The sequence below is a fragment of the Watersipora subatra genome, chromosome 7 (genome assembly GCF_963576615.1).
Source record: "Watersipora subatra chromosome 7, tzWatSuba1.1, whole genome shotgun sequence".
NCBI lineage: Eukaryota > Metazoa > Bryozoa > Gymnolaemata > Cheilostomatida > Watersiporidae > Watersipora > Watersipora subatra.
In genome coordinates this window covers 48802486-48828795 of record NC_088714.1, presented here as the reverse complement: position 1 = coordinate 48828795, position 26310 = coordinate 48802486, and the positions used below count along the sequence as shown (strand labels likewise).

Genomic DNA, 26310 nt, shown 5'->3' with positions numbered 1-26310 from the left:
ACAATTAACATGGTTTTTGAACATGCGCATGAGTGTAAATATATGTAAGTAAATTGAGACCTTCGGAGTCTTGCTAGTACCGTACTATTTCACTAGTCAGCCCTTATTGTTAATCACAGAATAGGATAAAATGGGTGATTAATGAATTGATTTAATATTTCGGTAACGATGCATCTTAGGTCGGTACAACGCTCATACAACGCATGCGCAACGGACATACAAGGCACTTGCAACGCGCAAACATTGCGAATACAACACCGACACAAGTAATTAACAATGCATGCGGCACAACGTGACACTGTTAATATATTATTCCCACGACCAAACGAGCGGAGCGAATGTTTGAGAGTTTTTATGATAAATGCATGTGCACACAACTCACGAAAATTATTCATCAACAACGTCGCAAACCATTGTATCGAAATCTCATAAACAAATTTAACCATTTTTTTGTGGAGTCGTTTAAGTATAATAACGATACAAAACACATATAAACCTATTTAAATATATTACCAAGTCTTTGAAAAGTGTCGACATATTCTTAAACTTACCCATCTGAACGGATTATACACAAATAGACAGATTTATTTGGCTTAAAAACCGTGATTGATTACAACTTGGTAAGTCTTACTTTTATCAAAATTAAGACCGGCAATTGAAACGCCAAGCGACAGAGAATAGAACTATTAAGTTGTGAGCATTTCACGAAAAAATAACGTGCACATTTCACCAGTCTATAGCATTGACGAATTGCTGAAGGTTTCTGTAATTAACGTAGGAATACTGAATCGTTTCTTTTTTGCCGATTTCAAACAAACTGACATTTTGGAAAATTTGAGTACTTTAATATTATAACTGATGTCCATAGCAGTGAAAGTAAAGGAAATGATGATGATATTTTTTTCTAACGATTCTTATGAGATTATTACAATATTTAATTATAAGTTTGGATGACTATTGAAGTGTTATAGTCACACAAACAACATCGATGATGGGCAATATGTTACTGTTATTATTTTTTCTAAATAGTTTTGTTAAATAGATTTTCCAAAAATCTATATAAATATCACAACTTTTTGATATTGTTAGCTATGACGTTTTGAAATGTAAACAAAATTGTGCATTGGTTTTCTATTATTACTGTATTACTATATTAATAATATTGGTTATTCTAATAATATCAGTGAATTTTACTTCTAATATTGCATTTCTCTTATTGCAAGGGAAAGATATAAACATATATTCCTTTTCTTTCATTATTGCTGTTTGTCATGACCAAACACTTTTTTAAATAGATTTTCTAAAAATCTATATAAATATCACAACTTCTTGATATTGTTAGCTATGAAGTTTGAAATGTAAACAAAATTGTGCATTGGTTTTCTATTATTACTATATTAATAATATTGATTATACTAATAATATTAGTGCATTCTACTTCTAATATTGGCCAATATTGCAGTTCTCCTACTGCAGGGGAAGATATATATTCTTTTCTTTTCGTTATTGCTGTTTGTTGTATATAATAACACCCGCACCCAGTACATTACAGCTACCATTGCAGTTATCCTATTGCACTGCAGTGCCATTTAACTGCTAATATTGCATTTCTCAACCATCAGTACCCTTTTTTTCCGATATTACTTTGGTCATGGGCTGTATGACAGGGGAATTTCTAGTATTATTAATGATATTAATGTTTAATAATAATAATAGTAATAATATTATGTTATTATTATTCAATACTTTATTTATATTTATAGTCTGTTAATAAAACAGGTCTAAAACATCACATAAAGTATTCTATTTATTTTCTAATGACCGTTGTATGTGTGTTGTGATGCTAGTGTATGCGCGTTGTATCCACAATGTTTGTGCGTTGTAAGTGCCTTGTATATGCGTTGTATACGCGTTGTACTGACCTAAGATGCACTGTTGCCAATATTTCTTGAGAATACCTTTGGTAGCAGACAACATGCCTACAAAACTAGCTTCTCAAATATGTATGTTATGTATGATCTGAGATGATAAATAGCCTATAGTGATTTTATGCCATAAATGTCAAAGAACACTAACAAATTCACTTGGTGGTACCATAATTACAATCACCATCGCAACTTCAAAGTGTATTTCCTTAAAGATTGACTTGCAATAAAATTCACATTACAGTTTATTTGGTATCAAAAGATTCACCATGTCTTACTCTGTTGTGTTGTAGGTGCCAAATATGTGGGAATGTGATTACAAGTTCTTAAACGCTCAAAAATGAACAGTTAATCGCAGCTGCACGGCGGCTTTTCGTTTTTGAGCTTTTAAAAGCTTATAATCACATTTCCACATATTTGGCACCTACAACACAACAGAGTAAGACATGGTGAATCTTTTGATATAAAATAACTGTAATGTGAATTTTGTTGCAAGCCAACCTTTAAAGGTACGACGTAGTAAAATCATATCTTTATCGAAGTAACTATATGTTTACAAAATAATTCTTAAAAGCTTGTACTTTGCTATTTTAAACTTATTGAATGTTTTAGGTAATAGTTAATAGCACAAACATGCGCAACATAACATAATTTTCTATACAAAATTGTTGACATGATACATGTATACTTATTAGCTTATTATTATTAACTAACATGTTTAAGTGTTAGCCTTTGTACCAAAGCAACATTAAAAATATTTTTTTATAGATTCTAGCAAAACTTACTTGTATAAACCATGAACAGAAACATTTTATTTTTCTTTATTTTATTTGTTACTTAAGCCTGGTTGCTGAACTTTTAGATTTTTTTTAAAAAGGCGAGTCTTCTATATATATGAGAAGTGTACACCGTATACACATGTAAACATATATACAGTACATAAACCGTCGTATGTACAAGGGTTTTTATACTCGTATATTGTTTGTTTTAAAAACAAAATGTGATTGCTGAAAGAGCTTTTCGAGACTCTGCTGCTCAGCTTAAATGAGCACAAAACTCTCTGGTTTTAGAACTGCTAAAAATAGCTTGAGTACTACCAGATTCCTTTCAAGATAAGAACAAAGCTAAATAAAGCTATATGACAAGTGGAAAGCAAAACTAGTGTCTTTCTATAGTGGGCTCCCAAAATAAGGTCACTGGTCTGTTGACAGGTCACTAAGTGCAGTCCAATAGTTGGAACTGAGGCTAAAACTGGAAAAAAAGCTTTGCATTGACAATAAAAGAGCAGGAGTACTGAACTCTAAGAGTAAATACTAATTTTATTAAGCTTCAAGTTATCCATTCTCAAGATTGGTAAACACTATTAGCAGCACAAAGGTTCATAGAATACTTCTTAATCAAGTTTAACTGATTTAATACTAAGTATAATATGTGATGTTACATCATTGTGTTGAGTTTAGTATCTTTTTTGGCGAGGGACCTGAGTGCTAGACTTTATATGATCACTAGTATGCTTCTCAGTCTCAATTCAGTGAGAGATCGTCATGGGTAATCAGTATTTGCGCACTTATCAAGTGAAGTGGTATGGTGACTGGGTGGTCTAGTAGTAGTGTACTTAATTTTAAATCATGGGTTTGATTACCATGCGAGGCAATGTTCTTTCTAATGCTGTTAGTGTGGCTCGGCAATGTTAGTGTGGCCTCGGACGCACAGATGGACAAACACGGCTCTTATTATAGTAAATATTTGGCTTCAGGAGGCTAAAAAACATGAGATCATGTAGGCTAATTTTTACCTAAGCCACGGCTCTTAAAATACTAGATCAGCTTTAAGCCGATTAAACTTGACATGTTTTATTAAAGGTTGACTTGCAACGGTGCAAAATATTGCTTGCGCGTTTCCTTTCTGCATTTAGAATCATAAAAACCCACTCAACAGATTCTATTTAATATAGTATATTTTATACAAGTGTTTAAATTGCATCTTCATAATTGACTAGCTCACAACTTCTATGATTTTGTTAGCCCATATAGACTGGAGCTATCCACCCTTTTCTTGCGCCCCTGTTCTCTCTTTAAAGACATTCTTGAAGCCTGTTCAATTGGTCATTTAATGCAGCGGTCTTTTATGTATAGCCATGCGAGTTCAAGCCATTTAACACAGATCTTTTGGCACCTCTCTAAAATGTATGTGTATGTTGGATCGTTATTTACAAAGCTTTTATTATCTCAAACACTTATAAACGTATGATGTTATAGTCATATTAATTGTTTACAAGTTTCCCAAGTTACGAGCAAACACTTCTAATTATTTAATTAAATACAATGGCTGAAACAGCGGGGTCAGCTTCACTGCATGGACAGTGCTAATGAAACGTTTTGGTTTAACTCGCAGGCAGCGCTAGAAATCTTTACATTAATGCGTGTCAGCGATGTAAGCCAGAGTTTAATTCTGAAGATCCTTATTAATTTTATGCACAAGCATTAAAGCCACACAACATAATACAATGGATTGAGATCTCGCCTTACAAAATTAAACTACTGTTCAAATTATAAGCAGGCTTTATTCTAACCAACAGTGAACCAACAATGAGTAGATTTAATTATAAGCCAAACGACATTGCAATTTTACCAGCAAATAAAGCGTGTTTTCCTTTCACACAAAGTCGAAAGCCACTGACACTAATACTTATTCTTATGCTATGGGCGCTTGCCCTGTGTGTTTACTGTAACATGCGCAAGTTTTAACGGCTGTGCGTCTTGTTAATAAAGCAAGCCTTTACATTCAAAGTTTATTTATTTCTAAACCAGCTTCGTAACTGTTGTAGTAAAATTTTTATAAGAACGCAGTGTATTTTATTTCATGTGTTTTAGAGCACAAAAGTTTAACAATTAATACTCCGAAGAAATACTCATGCTATTAAAACAAAGTTAAATGTGAATTGAAATTTAAAATTGAAGTTGAAACTGAAAAAATTTGTAAAACAAATCTCAAAAACAAATAAATTAATGAAGTAATGATAATCAATAAAGCCCGCTGTAGTTGTTGTTTTATTGAGGTGCGAAAGCGTAAGCTAGGCGATGAGAAGGTTCAGATATACGAGGTATAACTTACTCTAATCTAAACTAACTAGACAAATTCAAAGTCAAGTTAGTTTATATATTTTTGGTCATTTTTTTACTTTTTCGAGTCAAATTATTGCTGAAATTTTACACCTCGTCAAAAAGTTCGTCTGTTGAAATGCTCACAAGTCAATGATTGACTATATTACTGATTTTATACTCAGTATAGAGAGGTGATATACAGTTGAACATGATGCGATTTCACTAACTATATACATAGCAGAGTGTAAAACTAAGGGACTCTATACACAGAGTGTGTACTAGATTGTGTACACTAGATTGTGGTACACTAGAGGTGCTTATATTTCAGTTGCATAATCTTCACATTTGTACAGTTAAGAAAGTTGTTGCCTTGACTGGGGTACAGGAGAGTGTCGGATACCCTCCCCGAGATTTCAATAAATCTATACAAGTAAATCTATGTGAATAAATCTATGTGAGTAGATCTAGGCGAGTAAATCTCTGTGAGTAAATCTATGCGAGTAAATTCAGTTGAGTAACTCTATGATAGTAAATCTATACAAGTAAATCTATGTGAATAAATTTATGTGAGTAGATCTAGGCAACTAAATCTCTGTGAGTAAATCTATGCGAGTAAATTCAGTTGAGTAACTCTATGATAGTAAATCTATGATAGTAAATTTATGTGAGTAAATCTATGTGAATAAATCTGTGAGTAAATCTATGTGAGTAAATCTATGCAAGTAAATCTATGTGAGTAGATCTATGTGAGTAAATCTATGCAAGTAAATCTATGTGAGTAAATCTATAAAAATAGATCTATGCAACTAAATTTATGTGAGTAGATCTGTGCAAGTAAATCTATGTGAGTAGATCTATGTGAGTAGATCTATGCAAGTAAATCTATGTGAGTAGATCTATGTGAGTAGATCAATGTGAGTAGACCTATAAGAAAAAACCTATGTGAGCCATATATGAAAATGTTTCTCTGGTTTGTCAGTGAAAAAACATTTTTGATTAATAGTAAAAATGAAAACAGAGAAAGCAAAAGCATGCTACTGCATTGCGATCAGACCGATTGACAATGTCTACTATTATTATGAAGTTTAGTTTTAGCAGTGGCTTGTGTCGCATGTGTTAACCTGCTAGTTGGCAAGGCTCAAGCATTCTGTGGAACAGTGCAGTGGAACATTGGAACATATTTCCTATCAGTTGGTTATTTGAAAGTCAATTATAATCACTGGTTGACCTTTGACTGGATACCATTGCTAATAATCAAACCAAACTTTTGTTCACTGAAACGCTTTTTTCTTGTGTAGCCTAAGTCGATAGTTACGCTGATTAGCTTGTCTGTCTACCTTTTAGACGCTGTCGTCTTAGTTATAAACAAGTCAAGCAGATCAGCACAAAATATTTCACTTGCATATGACTGCGCCATACCATAGCTAAATATTGATTGTATAGGCCTAATTGCATGCATTCGAGTTGTAATAAAAGAGCTGTGATATGGCATATCTGTACTAGGTCGGTCATTTCTTAAATGTACAGATGGAATAACTCTAGTATTTAATGAAGCAGGTAAAGTCGATGCTATGGATAGACAAGTTGATGACTTACAGTTTCCTTTGCGTCCTATGTCATGGGATACGCGCATTGATTAGGATATACATGTAACTGGTAGTGGTGAAAATATGGATGATGAAACAAGGGAGACTAATGAGGACAATGGAAAGCGGTCATTGCATCTAGTTAGAGCTTTTAAATACTCCTCGGTGGCACACCAGCCAAACCCAGAAAATGTCCTCTGGTCGTAGGCGTAAACATGATTGCTAATGAGTTCGATTGCGCTCATAATATTTAGCTAGTACGAAGTTGTGATATTATTGAATGAAATCATCCAATGATTAACATTTTGAAGCCTTGGCACATCAGAAAAATGTTTTCCTACCCGATCCTACACCCCAGTAAACTCGGCTGCAGGTGTGTTTTATTTTTCGGAAAACAGTTCAAATGGAATGACGAAATTTTGGTCACTTCGTGCGTTAGATGTCTTTAGTGTAGTTCTAAAGTTCCAAGTCAATTGGACTAAGGCTTCTTGAGAAATCGCCAAAAATACCAAAATATTACAACCGATCAGTAAATTAAAAATGAATGCTGGCAGCACATTACATAGTTTTCAATGACATACTGATTGAAATTCTTGGTAATGAAAAAATATATATATATATATATTAGTATATATATTAATATCAAAAATAGACAAAGCTAGAAAGCTTCTTCTGCTAGCTACACAAGCTTTATACTAAAACCGTTTGTTTTTTTATTAATAAAATAAAAATATGTTTATTATTATAATAAATATTTATTATAATAATAGTTGCAGCTATTTACTCTCTATGGTTGGAAGCGTTTAGTTATTCTCAAATGCATAAGACAGCCATCAGTTGTTGAGTTAATACTAAAGTTTACACAACATTCAAGAGTTTTAGAGATCAGCTTTAAGTTGATCCTTAATGCAAAAAGTTGGTTGACTCAGATAACCAAATAAATTCTTTTAACCATGAACATAATTTGAGAAGCTTTTTTCCTCAAGTGCGTACTGAATAGTGTAATGGAGTATACAGAGTTTGATAAAACCTACACAACGTTATACCTGCGCAATGCTATTGTTCAAACCATTTTATTGTTACAAAATTAATTATAGTTTTTACTTTGTTCATGGATTTGTGAAAAAAAAATTGTTTTGATATTGCTCAATAAAAACTAAGCACACAATAGTGTTTATATACTACATACTATCATGTATTATATATATTATGTATTACATCGTGTGTTATTATGTATTAATAATAATACATGATTTGTGTATACACAATAGATATAATACAATATTATGTATATACATATTATTTCTTTACTTAATGAAAATTTTTATCTTTTGCTTTTTTATTTTTGTATTTTCACTTAAAATTCAATTAAATGAAGTTATTTGTTTATTTGCCTTTTTTAATTTTAACTTTATGATTTATTAGAATATAATTTGTCAAAATGTTTACAGTTGTTATTGTTTAACAGAAATAATGTGATTATTTAAACATAAATACTCCTGACTAGGTCAGCGATGATAGTGAAGGTGCTTTTAAGAGCACTCTCTAACACAGTAATGACATCATAGCATTAATTGTAAGAGTCAGTAACATTAATTGTAGAAGTGTTTAACTGTTGTTTTCTGTTGTCTATATGAAAAGGTTATTATCTAATATGCAGAGTAGAAGTAGATAGCTGACGCCTCAAAGTAGCTACGCACAGCTGGTTTTTCTGTTATGTTAACAGCTACAAAGCAGCAGTCAAATAATATGATGCCAAGAACTTGGTTAACAAATATCACAGAAGCAAAAGCATACAGAAATCGGCCGTCACATTGTCATAGCAGATGTGTAGGTGAGCTAAGTTCTATTCACCTTAAAGGTTGACTTGCAACAAAATTCACATTGCAGTTATTTGGTATCAAAAGATTCACCATGTCTTACTCTGTTGTGTTGTAGGTGCCAAATAGGTGGAAATGTGATTACCAGCTCTTAAAAGCTCAAAAACAAACAGTTAATCGCCGCCATCACGAAAACGCCGTAGTTTAGAATCTTTTTACTTCGATGACGTACTCAAACATTGTGGTTATTTTTTTGACACGCGATGTTATCATGTGATATTAAAGGCCAATACAAAGCTCACATTTCCACATATTTTGCACCTACAACACAGCAGAGTAAGACTTGGTGAATCTTTTGATAACTGTCATGTGAATTTTATTGCAAGTCAACCTTTAAGGCCGGTAGTGTCATGCTTACGCTAAAACACTGTCCAAACTCTGTCATGACAAAAATGCAGTGACGCTATTTTAGTTTATTATTCAGGTTTTACCAGTCAAGGGGATGAGAGAGCAACTGTAGCCTAGGGGTCTGAAATGCTCGCCTTGCAAACACTAGTTGGGGCCTAATTCCCAAAATGGCCACCGAATGACATTCGACCTTATATTGCTCTCGGTAACTGGGCATGTCTCCAGCCATTGAGACTTCCTTGCTACGGGACTCAGACATGTTCAGACAAGATCACAGAGCCATAGCTTGTGTAATAATGCTCTTAACAACACGCACAGTCTCTGTTCGCAGTAAGCTAAGCAGACGTCATACTCGATCTTCGAGGGCTTGCTTACACTTGGGGTTTCTCAGCGCATGTTGCCAGCGATTCAGTCACCAAACTAGAATCGCTTTTTTCAAAACCGATCTCATGTAACGTTACTCGTTGTTCTGCCTTGGTGACACAGGTATTGAAATAATCTATTTGTATTACTTGCAGTCATTCTACTGGCTAGTAGAAGAAACTAACTGGTCAGTTGAATGAACAAGTATAATACAGAACCTTACCTGCTAGTTGAAATGCTATCGCTGATCCAATTACTATTAAACATATAGTGAGTGTACGTTTCCATATCTTACACGGAGTGCTCATGCTCCGTAGCTTAAAGCATAGAAGATACTGAAACAGTCTGTCTGCATTACTCGTTGTTGGTCTAACGATTGATAAAAGCGCCTCTGTATAGCTAGCCACAATTCTAAAGAATTTCAATAGGTCTTTTGTTCTTCGGTTATGAATAGATTCTGTATGGTCAATAAAGTTTCCGATTTTATGCAAATACACACTTCTATTTGTAATGAAAAGTGTTAATAAGTGTTGAAAAAATTTTCTGCTTTACAGTGGAGATCATAATTATGAGACAGCTTAAACTATAAACGCTATTTGTTATTATTTCATAGTTTGTTAAGTATTTATTTGATGAATTATGGTACATCAATGGATCATTATTGTGTTCAAGACTTCTTCGTCCCACGACCAAACACGAGCGAAGCAATTGTTTGAGAGCTTTATGATAAATGCACATATGCACACAACTCACAAAAATTATTCATGAAAGGCCTTCGCAAACCCTTGTACCGAAATCTCATCCACAAATTTAACTATTTTTCTATGGAATCGTTTAATTATAATAACGATACATAACACATATAAACCTATTTAAATATGTTACCGAGTCTTTTAAATTTGTAGACATATCCTAAAACTAACCCATCTGATCAGATTATACATGAATAGGCAGATTAATTTGGCCTAAAATTGCCATTAAAACCATGACAAGCCTTTTTTAATCAAAATTAAGACCGGCCAACGAAAGGCCGATAAGGCCGTGTAACAGAGAGTAGAACCATTAGGTTGTGCGCATTTCACAAGAAAAACGTGCACATTTCACCAGTCTGTGGCATTGTCCAATTGCCAAAGGTTTCTAATGTCTTTCCGTTTTAATATCTTGCAAAAATATTTAATTATAAGGATAAATATTCAATTTTATAAAATTAATATAAGATTTAATTATAAGAATAATAATTCGAATTTATTTATCCGAAGGTTTCTGTATTAAGCGTAGACCGTTTGAGGCGTAGATCGATTTACAGGTGCGAAATTGTGGTACACAGTTTATCAGCCTATGTTTTTTTTTTTTCCAATTACCGAAGGTTTTATTAAATTATTTAGAACATTAGCCAAAATTCTTTACATCTTATGTACAAGCTAGGGCTGAACTACAATGCCCCTTAATGACGAGAACATTTTTTTATTTTGCTCCAGTTTGCGGAAAACTTCCAGACGCGTGAATGCTGATGCTCGCTTTTTGTTACAGATCGCTATCAAAACCATTCTACATTCAACACAACCAACATTCAAACTGTGTATATTACACGGCAGCTTGCCAGTTAACTTCTAATATTGCATTTCAGAAATATAATAAACATATTTCATTATTGCTGTTGTTAAATTACATACAGTACAGTAGATTAGGCCGACAGCTTTAATTAATATTTATTTTATTGTTGTAAAACATAGGTTTGAGAAAGTAGTAGATTAGGTGTAATTTTTATAAAACCTTTTGTTTTGCATAATTGACTTTTTGAATTTAATTTCAAAACAACTTGACAACTATCATGGACATACAATTTCCCAGAACACCACGTCGTGGCCAACGCAGTGGCCGTCCACGTGTCTTTCAATTACTAAAGCTCAATAGGAGAATAAATAGAAGGTCCTCACAGCAACCATCAACATCAAATGCTAATGTTCAACAACACGCTACTCAAATTAATAACAACAACTCATCTGATTCAAAGAACTCCTTAGATGTTGCAGGCGATGTAAATGACATGGACTTGGCAGCCCCTTTGTTTCCAGATGATGATCATGATTTTATGGACATCATTGACCATGAAAATATTGCACAAAACAATATTTTTCCTCCCAATGCTGCCCCCTCCATCACACTCCTCACTTTCAATCTTTAGATTGTCTTGATTTTCAAGAACTGCTAACAACTTTCTAGGCAGACTTGACAACAACATATCACAGCTCACATGTACTGGATGTAATGAGAAACATTTCATTACATACAATGCTCAAATACAAGTATGTCATGCGTGCCAACAAGTTAGACCTGACACTGTTAATAAATTCAGTGCAGCCAACAATATGGACCCAGGTCCATCAGTTGAATTGTTATCTACTCTTACACTTATAAAACAGTAACTCATTGCTAAGTTTAATCCTACAATATCAATATGCCGCATAGTGGCCAATTTGGGTTCAGAGGTCATATCACCAATTTCCCTCAGAACTTAAATGACTTTGTTATAAATTTACCTCGCCAACTACAACACAATGACATCATTGTCCTTCGTCGACGCGTTGACCAACCTGCCTTGCCAGCCAATCTCTTTACAGTTCGTCTTTAGCAGTACCCTTTCTTTTTTCCATTATCACTTTGGTCATGGGCTGTTTGACAGTGGAATCTCTAGTTAAATTTGACTAAAGTTAACTGACAGAAGTTAAGATTTTTTTAGAGCTTTTCAATTACAAAGTTGGATCTATATGTAAATAGTGATGATAGGCTGTGTTTGTGACTTTTAATATCCAACAAACACCGAGCATATTAAGGAGACATGGTAGATTATCAGCACCCTGCTTCAGGCACTTCTCTTGTCAGCTGCTAATGCTAAATTCGTTTTTAAGCATTCTCACATCCCTTTCTGGAACTTTCTCCTACTATCAGCTGAAATTTTTAATTGTCACAGGTGTCCTCACCTTCATCTGACGCAAACCTTGATATGAGAACCACACCAGAAAGTCTGGCGCTGTGCTTTTCAAGCTTTCTAGTATTCAAGTGATGCCATAGGGGCAATACTCTACCTCAACGGACTTGTCTTTGGACTACGTAATAATCTATATAGGTGTAAAAATGTTGTGAAAATTTAGAAAGTTTTCACATTTGGTAGTGCAGCTAAAAACAGAACAGTATTGAAATTATCTTTGTCCTAGTATTTACAGTACGGGCTACCTCCGGAACCCGTGAGAAACATTTTGGTGTATAATGAACCCTGGTTATTCTTGGCCAAAAACTGCGGGCAGGCATATTTCCAGAGAAAAAGTGGGTATTAACCATTATGTAACATGGTTGGCTTATTTTATATGAGGTATTCGGATACATTAATAGGTTGCTCATCCATTAGTAGGTTGTGTTTAGCCGATAGAATTGACATCTGTTAGTATTTTTGAATATTCGTGCGGAAGACCGCGAAAAGTGTGTCTACCCTGTTGTTTTTGTTTTGTATATGCGTGGCGAAAATCTTGCGTGACCCGGCTAGCCCGTGATTTACACTTGCTCGATTGGAAAGATAAAGATTGTAAAATCAATTTTGCGAACTTTCAAAGGATCCCAATGACAGGCAACAGCCAAAAATGAAATAGAATCTTACTTGGAAAAAGTTGGGTTTGATAACAACGCAACCACAATTATATCACAGAATAATTACAATAATCAAGGGTTACTTATTCAGAACCTTGGTTTTAGAAGACTGAGCCACAAGGTATTTCTACACCACTATTTCTTTACATGTTTCAGCTACTTCTTGAACCTACCTTAAAGGTTGACTTGCAACAAAATTCACATTACAGTTATTTGGTATCAAAAGATTCACCATGTCTTACTCTGTTGTGTTGTAGGTGCCAAATATGTGGAAATGTGATTACAAGCTCTTAAAAGCTCAAAAACGAAAAGCCGCCGTAGATTGGAATCTCTTTATTTTGATTTATTATTTTGGTTATCGTCTTGTCACGTATGTTCTCACATGAATTGAAAGGCCAATATAAAGCTCAATATAAAACTTATCGTTGTACTAGTTTATGACAAACACTTCGGGTTTTACCGAAGACCCCGTATCAAATATAGATGCTCGCTACTTTACAGTTTTGTTTCGGCCTGGTCTAATTGGCAAGCCGTAATTTGATCATGTGACCCAATACTTCGCAAATAGTTTTTGCAGCACTTTTCGATTATCACAGGTGACCAACAGGCTCGTCATGATTATCAGACAATGATATGTACTCCTTCGAGCTAAGGTTAAAAAGTTTAATGAATTTCTACGGTAAGTTATAAGATATCCTGCTAAAAGTGACAGCATTACGGTGACGATAAAACAGACGCGTAAGAACAATAGACATAGTTTTATTGAATGCGTGAAGTGTATTTGTGAAAATATTTCGACGAATAAGGTTGCAAGAAAGTGTAAACAGAAACCATCTTTCACAACTACATCACATTTGAGCCGTTTTGGAAAGGGATTCTAAACTACAGCGGTCTCGTGTGGCTGCGATTTTCTGTTCGTTTTTGAGCTTTTAAGAGCTTGTAATCACCTTTCCACATATTTTGCACCTACAACACAGGAGAGTAAGACATGGTGAATCTTTTCATATCAAATAACGGTAATGTGAACTTTGTTGCAAGTCAACCTTTAATAAATGGCTGAAACTTATTCTGTAATGCGATTGCTAAGGATTAAAATGAAGTGGTTTGCCCCACTAACAGCTTTTCTTATAAAATGCATATTTTTGCTTTCTTCTCCAGCTTCCCTTGCATAAAGAAAAAAAAACAACTATTCATGAGGTACTGTTTTTTTATAATTCTGTTATCCTCCTTGCTAGCAAGGTACCTTTGAACTTGCGGCCATGATATTTACACCTTGGGACCTAATTCTTCTTAATAATATGTTAACAAATTATATATTGTTTGGCCATCAAGCTATAATATACATAAATAGCATTTGGTGCTTTCAGTTGCCTCAAAAGTAATATACTTATTACATGTCGTTTAAGCATATCTATCCCTGATTGACAAAATTTTTTAACAAATTAGAAAATACTAACAGAAATAAACATGAAACAAAATTAAAATAGAAAAGCATTAAGTTACCAAAAAGCATTGAGGCCTGCATACTAACTATGAAAGAGATTTTACCAATTGAAAAAAAGCGATATATCACAGATTCTGGCTCTCGCATGAGATATTGTAATAGGGACAGTAGAGATCAGGTGTAGAGACATCAAGACACTGTTCGGCACTAAAATCTGTGCTGAACGTCTGCCAGACATTCTTTGGCCGCTCATGGGCTCGCACGCAGTAGTAGCAATAGTAATCTACAAAATGTATCAATTACTCTTGACCTCAACAAAACAGAATAAATATCCTTGACCTTAACACTACAATAAAATATTACAAAAATTAAAAAACTGCAGGTTATTTTCTAACACCCTCCCATTTCTTACATACAGGCAAAGCAACTTCTTACTTTTTAGGAAAAGCCATACCAGGTTACCTGGTATTGCTTCACCTAAAAGCAATTTTCAGGTTACCTGAAAAAAGCAGTCTGTTGAGGTCGTAATGGAAGAGAAACTGTTGTGGTGACATCATGCAAACAAAACATTTTTTCTGAATCACTTTCAACCGTGTCACCTTCGAACAAAAACAACTTAGTCCAGTTATGTTTATTTCGCAGATCTAGTTCTTAATCTAAGAGGATCATAGGCTAATAGGTTACTTCTATACCGTATATATACAGATCAGTGTTTGTCTTGACTTTTTATTAAACCCTACGTCCAGTTATAGCGATTAAAATCTATTGATAAAAGATCCGCTTGTCATCAAGTTAAGTTACGTGGTGTACAGCGGATTCATTAAGCAATTAGTTATTACATTGGTTAAGATTTAAGACAACTCAAACTTGAAGCGCTTGACTGGGGTTAATAACTATCACGTTGATTGTTACGCGTAACGATTGTTAAGCTGGCCCAAAATGCAGGTATTGTTTTAGTAAAGATTTTAGTAAAGATCTAGCTTTCCAGGTAGGTTACTCATATGCATTAGGTAATTATTTTATTACCTGTGCAATGCCAGGCATTTCCCTAGTCTTTGTATAAATTGTTGTAAAATTTATGTTAAACCCCGCCTGTATCACGATTAATATTTAGCTATTGAGAAGTGAGGCACTCTGAGATTTTAATGGGTTTCCATTCTTCGAATGGTTTCGGAGTTTCTTTCCCTCTGAATCATAGAACCAGTAAAATCCCAATGGAATCGACGTCATTTCATTTCACTAATTTTGTGCAAAGGCATTCGCAGTGAGACTACTATTTAATGTGACATAAACGTTCACCGCTGATGAACTCGAATTGATACCTGGCAAAGCTCTCCCCAAAAAAGGTAAGAAATTCAGAGCATTTTCATCATACCACAAAGTGGGTATTTTCTAACTACTATTGCCAATGAGGGTTGCTCGTACGATGATGATGAAATAATTACCTTTTTATTTATTTTATTACCTTATTAATAGCTGAACCTACCGATTATACAGATTCCCGTTGCACTAGTGCTGACCTCTTCCTAGGCTTAACTTCTAGGATTTAAATGTTTTTTTACTACAAGTGACTGTCATCCATGCAACCTTTGAAGTAACAACTGTACAACAAGTAGGGAATTTGGTTGTATTTTTTTAAGTTAGAGGGCAGCAAAAATGAAAGAACAAATTCTGATCGGGCATCCTGGCTGAGTTAGTGCAACAAGTTTACGATACGTAAATTGAAAATTGACTGTGTACCCAAAATCAAGTCTACTTAACAAATTCTATTTTGAAAAGTACTTCGCTAGCCTTGGAAAAACTGATAGAGTGCAAATCCGAATTGTTGAAACGGTAAGGTGAGAATTCGTCGGTAGAGGTCAACTCCGAATCCATTTGAAGCATGGAAACCCAGTAAAAGAGGGGTGAGGTGATATGGAGTGAGGTGTCATCGTAATGATCAGGACAGTTGACAGCCATGCTGGACATCAAACAGCCAGAACAAACCAAATTGACCTTGACGGTAGTAACTTAAAGCAGATGTTAGCCAACCTTGACCTTAAGATAGAACAAAATGTCAAAGCAGCTGTAGTCTGCCAAACCTACCGACAGTAAGCCATATCATGATACTCTACCTATGATTACTGGTATGTATATCATCTAAGGTATAACATGATACTCTATACCTATGATTACAGGTATGCATATCATCTAAGGTATAACATGATACTCTATACCTATGATTACAGGTATGTATATCATCTAATCTATAACATGATAGTCTACCTATGATTACTGGTATGTATATCATCTAAGGTATAACATGATACTCTACCTATGATTACTGGTATGTATATCATCTAAGGTATAACATGATACTCTATACCTATGATTACAGGTATGCATATAATCTAAGGTATAACATGATACTCTACCTATGATTACAGGTATGTATATCATCTAAGGTATAACATGATACTCTACCTATGATTACAGATATGTATATCATCTAAGGTATAACATGATACTCTACCTATGATTACAGGTATGTATATCATCTAAGGTATAACATGATACTCTATCTATGATTACTAGTATGTATATGATCTAACGTATAACATGATACTCTACCTATAATTACAGGTATGTATATCATCTAAGGTATAACATGATACTCTACCTATGATTACAGGTATGTTTATCATCTAAGGTATAACATGATACTCTATCTATGATTACTAGTATGTATATGATCTAACGTATAACATGATACTCTACCTATGATTACAGGTATGTATATCATCTAAGGTATAACATGATATTCTACTTATGATTGCAGGTATGTATATCATCCAAGGTATAATATGATACTCTACCTAAAATTACAGGTATGTATATCATCTAATCTATATCATGATACTCTACCTATGATTACTAGTATGTATATCATCTAAGGTATAACATGATATCCACCTATGATTACAAATATGTATATCATCTAAGCTATATTATGATACTCCACCTATCATGATTACTGGTATGTATATGTATATCATTTAAGCTATAACATGATGTTCTCTGCCTATTATTCATGGTATGTATATTTTATGAACATACATGTATTTATCATCAAAATCATAGCATGATAGTGCAACTAATCCACCTGATTACTGCTATAGTAGATGCGTATTATTACATGATGTTCTTAATAAGCTGATACAATTAGTTAAGCCAGAAGTTTTAAAATCATTGAAGCATTTCAGAAGAAACTAAAGTTTGCTGTTAGCCGTAAAGAAACAGCACTCTATAATATTAATTAAAACAATAACAAATAAACACTCATGTACAGGGTTAATTAGCCTATTAGTAAAAAAACAATTGAATCAAAGACAACGCTAATTGAGAGACAAAGACAAGGCTCAGAGAGAGGTTTAAAGAGAGGTTAAGAAAACTCAGAAAGAAGAAAAAGGAAAAAAGGCTATCGATAGAAAATTATGAAAAAGAAAACTGTAGCGTTTTCTTACCTCCCATGTATCTGATTGTCTTCAACTTCTTTTGTATCACATGGTTGTTTCTCCACTCATGATAGTAATTAAAAGCATCGTCATTCTCTGCTACGTACTTGAGATGTTTGGCCAAAGCTTCTGGTGACGTAAAGTTTCTCACGTGTATAAAGCTATTTGGTGGAGCAATTCTCTCGTATTCCTCTATTGACCTACCTCCTAAAGCTACGGGAATCGTCTGTCCACTTGTTTCTAGAACTTTCCAGAACTTTTCGGTAATATAATCTGTGCATATGGTGCTTTCAAATGATAAATAGAACGTATATGATGTTAATGCAGGTTGGCCCCCAGTAGGCAATCTTTTTATTAGACTACCCAATTGCGTTCTGCAGGTTGATGACCTCGTAAAAACATCAACTTGCATATATTTTAACAGTTCTTGAACGTATTCTACTCGAGCACTCCATACGCGATGCTTCGTCCATCGGTTCAAGCAATGTGACACAAACCACAGAGCTCTTGGCTTTTTATTTGTATATCTCATTGCGAAGTTTATCTGGGCGGGCGGTAACTTTGCCACAACACGATCTCTAAAATTAAAGAAGACCCCATCACTCTGTCGAACATATGTAATAGAGTAATTAAAAAGACCATCCCACTCCTCATTCATCGCTTCATAAATGTGGTTTTGTGGTTCTTTGGATTGGAAAGCCCAAAGCACATGTTGGTTCTTTTTTGGTGGTTTTTTGTAAAAGTCCACATCCTGTTCATTAAAAAATGCAATGTCTGCTCCGTTAGAAGAAGTTCCCGATTCTACTCGGCACCTATACTGCCCGCAATTGATAAGATAGGCGGCTCGCCTTGCTTTGTAACCATTCATTCGCCGGACGATTCGAACAGCAGTTTGGTGAATTGTTGGCTTTTCATGTGTAGAGTGATTTTTGGGCAAGATGGTCACATATGTTGGACTCCTTTGAAGAACAGCACGAATGTAGACAACATTTGTTTGACCTTTAACAAAAGCATGAAGGAGTAGAAAACATTTGAATGAGTAGAAGCTGTTAGTACGTCTCAAGGCACACACTTTGGAGAGAGTCATATGTATGACATTAACCAGTGCAAATAACATCATATTTTTACAAATTATAATGAACTTGTCGCTACACAAAAGGAGAAAACAGCCGTTATTATTTTAGTTTAAAAAAAGTCAAGTGCATAACCAATGTTTAAATAGAAAGAACACAATCTTAAATGAAAAAGGATTAACTACAACCATAGCACTAATAGCATTCTCTATGTTAGTTTATTAAGATAGACAAAGAAGAACATGGTGGCTGAGGTGATAAGGAACAAACATAAAGCTCTATTTTTCACTTTCTCTTGTGTGTTTTGTCTACTTCCTTCGACTTTATGTTACGCTTTGCTACATCTTTGTATCTCAGTCTAGACTCTGGTTTTGCCCTGATTCCTCTTTTCATGCAGACCCAGACTGAGATACAAAGATGTAGTGAAGTGTAACATAAAGTTGAAGGAACTAGACAGAACAGAAGGCAAAAGAAAGTGGAAAGAGAGCTGCAAGGAAGTCAGTGATAAAGTTATATAGTTATCAGCCCTTCTTATTAGCAAATGTCATATAGAGGGGTATAGTAATTATCGAATAAAAACACTCCTCCCCTTCCTGTAAGAAAAGATTCCAAATTTTATATACGCAATGCACATTAAAAATTAGTAACAAAATAGTATATTAACCTTATTAACTATAACTCCCTATTTAGTGGTTAGGATTTGCAATAAAATGTAACATTACCATGTACAGTACGTACTGCATGAAGTTTTTACCTTAGAGACAGACGGAGAACATAAAATTTGAATTCAACTTTAATTAATTTAGTTCACTACATGAGCATTTACAGCTAAGTTTTAGTGTGTATTCTACTAAACTAAACTTTAATTATGTCATCGTCTCAATTAATCATCTTACGAAACACAAATAATGTAGAACTGAGAGAGCATCATACATCTTTAAGGCGTTTTTGAGAGAGATTTCGGAGAGTAACATACCAGCATTTTAGCGACTCCGACGTATGCAGAGCACTGATCGCTAAATTTAAATTTCGAAAGAAATTTTTGTTGATGTTATGCCGAAGACAACGCTGCAACGAGGGGCTGGCAAACTTCATGTTCCACATTGAAAAGCAAAAAACCGTGAGACAGGAATGCTGTAACCCGGGGTCAATGCTGTCAATGCTGTAACCCGGGGGTCAAGTGCATAAAGAAAACTAATAATATCTCGACAGACTGCTTTCCCAATCACACTAAAACAATCTTGTCTTTGAAAAAGTTCTTGTTTAGTACAAAATAATACTAAGTTTTTAGTAGTACGTCACTCATGAAGGCATGCTTTGCTTGATTGATGAACAGGCAATAAACCTGATCTTACTTCACATTGTTTGCAAGACCAAAGTTCGATTAATTAATATGCTATATTTTTTAAAGTACGAAAATTGGAAGCATTTCCATACAAGCAATAAAAAAAGCACTCACCACAAAGTACCCATGACTGAATACATCCTAATTGCTCCTTTAAGGTAAAACTTCACTCCATGATTCTGATACCATTTGGTTAGCTGTCACAATGTTAATTACGTCTAACCTTCTAGCTAATTATGTTTGTGAAGTAACCTTAATCTTCTCCGAATTTTTTACCAGCTTGAAGAGTAGTGTCAAAGAACCATTAGTCATAAGCTGTAGAGTTACAGCTGCTCCCTCAAACTAGGTGGGCTATTGTGACGAAATGTGGTAGACTAACCAACACAATTGTTTCATCGAATGTGGAGTACTTAGGAAAAGGGCACATATTTCATTGCCCAGCAGTTGAATGTTTTTATTTGCTTCAGTTTGTCTACAAAATACTCCTGGCATTGTCGATTTCCATAAAATAACTTCCACAGCTATAGTTGATAGTGTCAAATAATTGCTCAGTATGTGGTACATCTATGGGCAGAAAGCCTTTTACAACTTGGTAGTGTGCTCTGTCTGTTACTGTTGCATAAATGGCCAAAATGTTTATGAACCTTTCAAAAAGAGCAAAACTTATTTTCATTAGTTAGTTAATCTTTATTGAAATAATATTAGTATAAAATATAATATTATTTGCGCCTCTATTTGCAGGCAAAAAGAGGCGCAACCTAGCATTCATTTTCATTTGCGAACAACCTAGCAGTTCTTCAGCTCATGGAGTACACGCAACTGTGCAAAAAAAATTATCAGAAAATTACGTTTAAATAAAAAAAGCAACCATCGTTTTTTTACGTCATCACCCCCATTTGCACATATGCTCGTCCGCGAAAAAGCCACCATCTTTGTAGAAAACGATCGTCATTTTCTTGATTAATAGTATTTTTCGGTGCTGTTTTGATACTAAAATAAAAGCTTTGCAAACAAAAGCATTGTTTGCAATAATTAATTGCAGAAGCTTTGTATTTTTAGCGACAAAGTTTGTCCATAAAGATGACAGACAACGATAAAACGACGTCACGAAAAAATGAAGGATACTTTGGTTATCCATATATATATTATAAAAACAAAAAATTAAAGTAATGATGATGGTTGGCCCAAAGGGTTTATTAAAAGTCTGTCAATATCGAGTGTAGATACAAAATAGCCTGCACTCTGAAGAACTTAGTCTTAAAAGCCACGAATGTAAAACTTTGTAGGTCAGGATAGGCAAAAACTGGTGCCTAGGGCGGCTACCTGCAGACCCGTATAAAAACACAGAACGCTTTTTGGTGTCTGCCTATGCTTTGTTCTTTCTACAATAACTAGAAAGAATCTTTTAAAAATTGTTGTTTGTGGAAATAACAATTTGTTATACACTCTTATGTAGACCAAACAATCATGACCTGGTTGTTTAAAGAATAGTGTGTCACTCTATGTTACATAGCTGAGCTGAGATAACTAGGTCTGCATTTAGTCTCTTTAGAATCCTTTAGAAGCTAGTGGTAGCTTTTTAAAGAATTGGCACACTGTTGAAACGGACCAGTTGTATTTTCAAAAGCACATCTGCGAAAAGTTCTTCAGCAGCTGTAAAAGTGTGGCAATTGTAAAAAATTATATGGGAATATCTTTGAGTTACAAAAGATTTTCCTCAAATACTTCTTAATAATTAATACGTACTAAGATGCCGCAAGCTGATAAAGTAATAAATCACACAAATATGGGCATCAGAGAATAATAACTCTTTTTCAAAGCTGTATACCATTAATGTACTCTAAAGTGCCCTCAATTATGTTCTTGTGTATCGACGCAACTAAAAATCTCCAAGCATAACTATTACACCTGCTACAGAGTGTCCATAATCTTTTGTTTTTATTTGTAACTAATATTCTCCACGGCTGACATATGTGTATGCTGAGTGTGACAAGCATGACATGTGACATTGAAAAGTATTTCAATTGCAGAACCACTTCTGCAACCTATGGTTCGATAAATTTGCAACGATTAAGTGAGAGCTTTCTGCCACTCGCGTAATGGGCAAACATCTTGTTAGGTTCAACACTATCTACACCTTTGCAAATGGTTCTTTGAAGTACAATGTAGTCTTGTTAATTGGTCGATCAAATATTAGAGTAAATAGACGTGTAAATGGATGTACATAGACATAGACAAAAGTGACAATTGATTGGTAAAGATGGTAAGGAAGCTTTAGGATGTGACAAATACTAACTCAACAAATAATCTGGCCGGAGAACATTCAATCAAAGTTTACAGTAGATAATAAAATGTGTAGGTAGGTAAATGTGTGTAGGTAAATTACCATCGGCTAATAATCTACAAGTTAGTTGTTAACTGTAAGTTAAGTAAGTTAACTGTTGTTAACTTACTTAAACTTAACTTACTAAATTAAGTTGTTAACTCTAAGTTAGTTGTTAATTGTTAGGATGAAAGAATGTGTAGAAACGCTAAATTTGGAGTAACAATAGTACAATGAGAGCGCTTGCTCTAGTTAACGATAGTTTTAGACATCTCCAGTGCATGAGCAGCAAAGGCAGAAACTGATTTGAATTTAGAACATTTGGCTAATAAGTTTATGGCCAAGAAATTCTGGCAATATATTGCCATGTTAGAAGGGTAGTAGTACATAGATTTGTACGTAGTGTCTATCAAAGCTGATCAGTTCAAAAATAGACCAAGAAATGATAATGATTTAAAATTGAACAGAAGTTGCCAAAAATAATGCATGTAAACAATATGACAACACAAGTAGAAAGGCATTCTTTGCTATTGTTGTTATTTGTATCATAGTTTATCTAACTGATGTAAATCATCTTGAAGAAAACGTATATGGGTGTTGAGTGTAAGTCTAGAGTTGGCTATTTATCAAAGAGTGGTCACAAATGTTCTAGTTGTCTTAGTTGCTTAGGAGTCTGGAATAAAGCTCGTGTAAAAGACATGAACACGTCTTTTATCTGAAGGCTAGTTTTTCTAGTAACAAACAACAAAATGATGCTATGCTTAGGACTGTTACATATGTTGGGGCTGATGTCAACATATGCTTAATGTAACAGTGGATGGTTCAACGCACTGATGAGTATAAAATTACAATACTATTTATTTAGTCTTAAATGAAATATAAAAGACTAAAGTCTAAAATTTTTAGACTTAAGTCTAAAGATTTTAGAATCTAAAAACTTTTTAAAATCTAAAAATTTTAAAATCTCTAAAATTTTTAGACTTTAACTTAGACTTTAAACTAAATACTTCAGTTTCGGTGAAAAACATGGAGAGGTCTGATCAAATTGCTTATGCATCCATATTAAAAGGTTCTAGACATAATTTTTTTTATGAACGAACCTAAAAGCCCAACCTTAATTCACTTGATACCTTTAAGTATACTTTAATGTGATATGATGGGTGTACCATGTTTGGTATATTTATCACTTTTTGAAAAACTGAGGGAGTATTAGTCAGTCTTGAATCTATAAGATCTGAATTGAGAGCTAACTAAATGGTACATGTAGTTTGATGTACTATTTACAGAATAAATACGTATATTTATGTTAATCAATATTTAAATGAATGAAAAGTAGCGTAGCCTTTGAAATGGTGCTCAGGCCCGCCTATCGTTATGCAAAAACAAGCATTCATAACAAATCTAAATAAAGGCATAAAAAGGAAAATGAACATATAAGCACATTTTTCAAACTTGATGACAATTGAGAGGCTTTGAAAGATAAATCGAGTCTATGCAAGTTATAGAACATGTTTTTTTAAATTTAAGGGTTTTCAGTTTAAGAACTATAAACTTGCTGTTACGGAGGTTGAATCTATACATGTCTGATTGCACTAATGTTAAATCAGGTCTATACACAATAGATGCAATAACGACTTTACTACAACTTAGAAGCCACTTAAAGAAATTCATTAACTCTCTTAAGTTAAGTAGCAAAAATGAAACTACATGGGAGGGACTCCCATTTATGATTCATGCTCTATATTAGCAAAGGATGGTTTGATGGTATCACTCAACATCAAGTTCTTGAGGATTTTAAAAGAACTATGGTTATGGAAAAAAGGTTTCATGTCTATTTGGCGTAACAGACAAGTATAAACAGTCTACAGGATGCTACGAAAAATACTATTGCCAAGCAAGTCATACTAAAAGGGAATGGGTAGCCAGTGAAATATACATCTTAATAATGCAGAAGATAGAAAATCGTGATCAAATAAAAAGGAAAACCTGTCTTTTTGCTCAAATTTCATGCCAAAAGCCATCCTAGCCGAAATATCCATAAGTTTTAATTCACATTAGCAATCTTCATCTCTATACACCAACCATACCTGCCAACTCTCACGCATTGCCCCACTCTTGGGTTGGCAGGTCTGACACCAACTGTCCAGTCTGTTACATTTATATTTGCTTTCTTCTTTATTAAACCTTTCTCAAAAGTTTAAGCAAAAGGTAGAATCAAGGATTAATCTTCATAATCACTCACTCTTACCTGATAGAATGTATAAAACATGTCCGACTAACACTAACAAAATGAGAGATAAAAAGAGTACGAGACATGATTTCATATTCGATTCATTTAGCACGCGCACTGACGTCGCTGTTACTAGCCTACTAATTATACAGTCAGTATGAATACTTCTGAATAAAAGCTCCTAACTCATCAGATCATCCAGTCCTATTGATTGAATACAAAGGCAGACGTATTGTGCATCGAGTACTGAATAGGATAAGTAAATTTACAATAGAAAGAATTACATTACCCTAAATCTCCTTATAAACACGCTCTCAGCTGGAAAGCGAATGACGGTTGGCTTATTGGAAAATAAAGCGATACAGCCTTGATTTTGTTTCTATTTGTAGAACCAAGGCATCGTAATTATAGAAACGCCTTCAACAAACTCATGCCAGTATACCTTATGCCAGGTACGCTTTTCTCGCCTGAGTTGTGTTCTTTTTCAACAAACTATTACTAACACGATGTTGGCTATGTGAAATACGTACATATGAATAGAGTAAACTATGTCGCCACAACTCCTATTATGTATTAAGCAGTTCTAAATGTTTCGGGCACGGTGTCGATTGTACTTTCCCCAAAATAAGTTCAAATGACTAGTACAAGTATGTAGTCAAGTATTTTGCATACATTTAAAGAGTTTTGTTCAATGCACATATAAAAAATAAATAAATTACACCTAATTTTTGAAAGAAAGATGACTAAGATGATGATAATATTGTACAAAATGATAGTAAGTGCCCTACACGCCTTTTGCATATTGATATGAGTAGAATAATTCATATTCATTTAGCCATTACTATTTCCAGCAGTGCCGGGTTGCTTGTCACATAATTATTGAGATTCGGAGTTGCCGCTCCGTGATTATATTGTTGGCCTAGTGACAGACAACTCACACTTGACAAGACAGTATAATAGCAAGTGCATTTCTTTTTCTTAGTCAGTCTATACCGAGATACTGAACAGACTACACCTCAGATAACATTATACCTTTACTTACTGTTAACGACAACCAGGAACATGTAATTCTATAGTATACTAATCTAATATTAGCACTTGCCCTAGTTATATAGAGGGAAGTGTTAAGGAGTGGAGAGTGAGATAGCTAGTGGTGAGCTAGGAGAAGATAGCTTCCAAGAATGACAGACACTTGGCCACATGAAACCACTACTATTATTAAAAAAGGCATTAACTATATGCAGTAGTGGCCCTCCAAGCCACACAGACACTCGCTACAGAGAGAGGCATAGATTCATCAAACTATATTCATGGCAAGGACAAAGGATATCGCTGGGTCGGGCTCTACACATAATACAAGAGGTACGACCATTAGTTAAATAAGAAATGAACATTTAAGTTACATCAATATCATGAGTGTTTTGGCACAATACAACTACACCGTTATTCTGTCTACCTCACACAAAAAGCTATCATTAAAACCTCCCTAGCAGACTTACAAAAATGATAGGTCGGCATTCCCAATTAAACAAAGTTAATCGCAAACATCTTTC

At 34.3% G+C, this 26310-nt stretch overlaps 1 protein-coding gene across 1 annotated transcript; it reads right to left on the bottom strand.

Moving 5' to 3' along the window:
* Positions 1–14165: 14165 nt before the first annotated feature.
* LOC137400024 (alpha-(1,3)-fucosyltransferase C-like) lies at positions 14166–24892 on the bottom strand. The gene is made up of 3 exons (XM_068086327.1): positions 24776–24892; positions 17796–18785; positions 14166–14575 (listed from the first exon to the last, which is right to left on the bottom strand). The coding sequence occupies exons 1-3, from the start codon at positions 24849–24851 to the stop codon at positions 14418–14420; spliced, it is 1224 nt and encodes a 407-aa protein (XP_067942428.1). The 5' UTR covers positions 24852–24892; the 3' UTR covers positions 14166–14417.
* Between the last annotated feature and the right edge of the window lie 1418 nt (positions 24893–26310).

What these genes read in the sequence shown, in the direction of transcription:
- LOC137400024 (XM_068086327.1), bottom strand. Translation starts at nt 24,851, where the DNA reads ATGAAATCATGTCTCGTACTCTTTTTATCTCTCATTTTGTTAGTGTTA. An exon ending in TGTTTTATACATTCTATCAG is followed by an intron (nt 18,786 to 24,775) that starts GTAAGAGTGAGT and finishes CTTTTGTTAAAG; the next exon opens with GTCAAACAAATGTTGTCTAC. An exon ending in GACAATCAGATACATGGGAG is followed by an intron (nt 14,576 to 17,795) that starts GTAAGAAAACGC and finishes TACATTTTGTAG; the next exon opens with ATTACTATTGCTACTACTGC.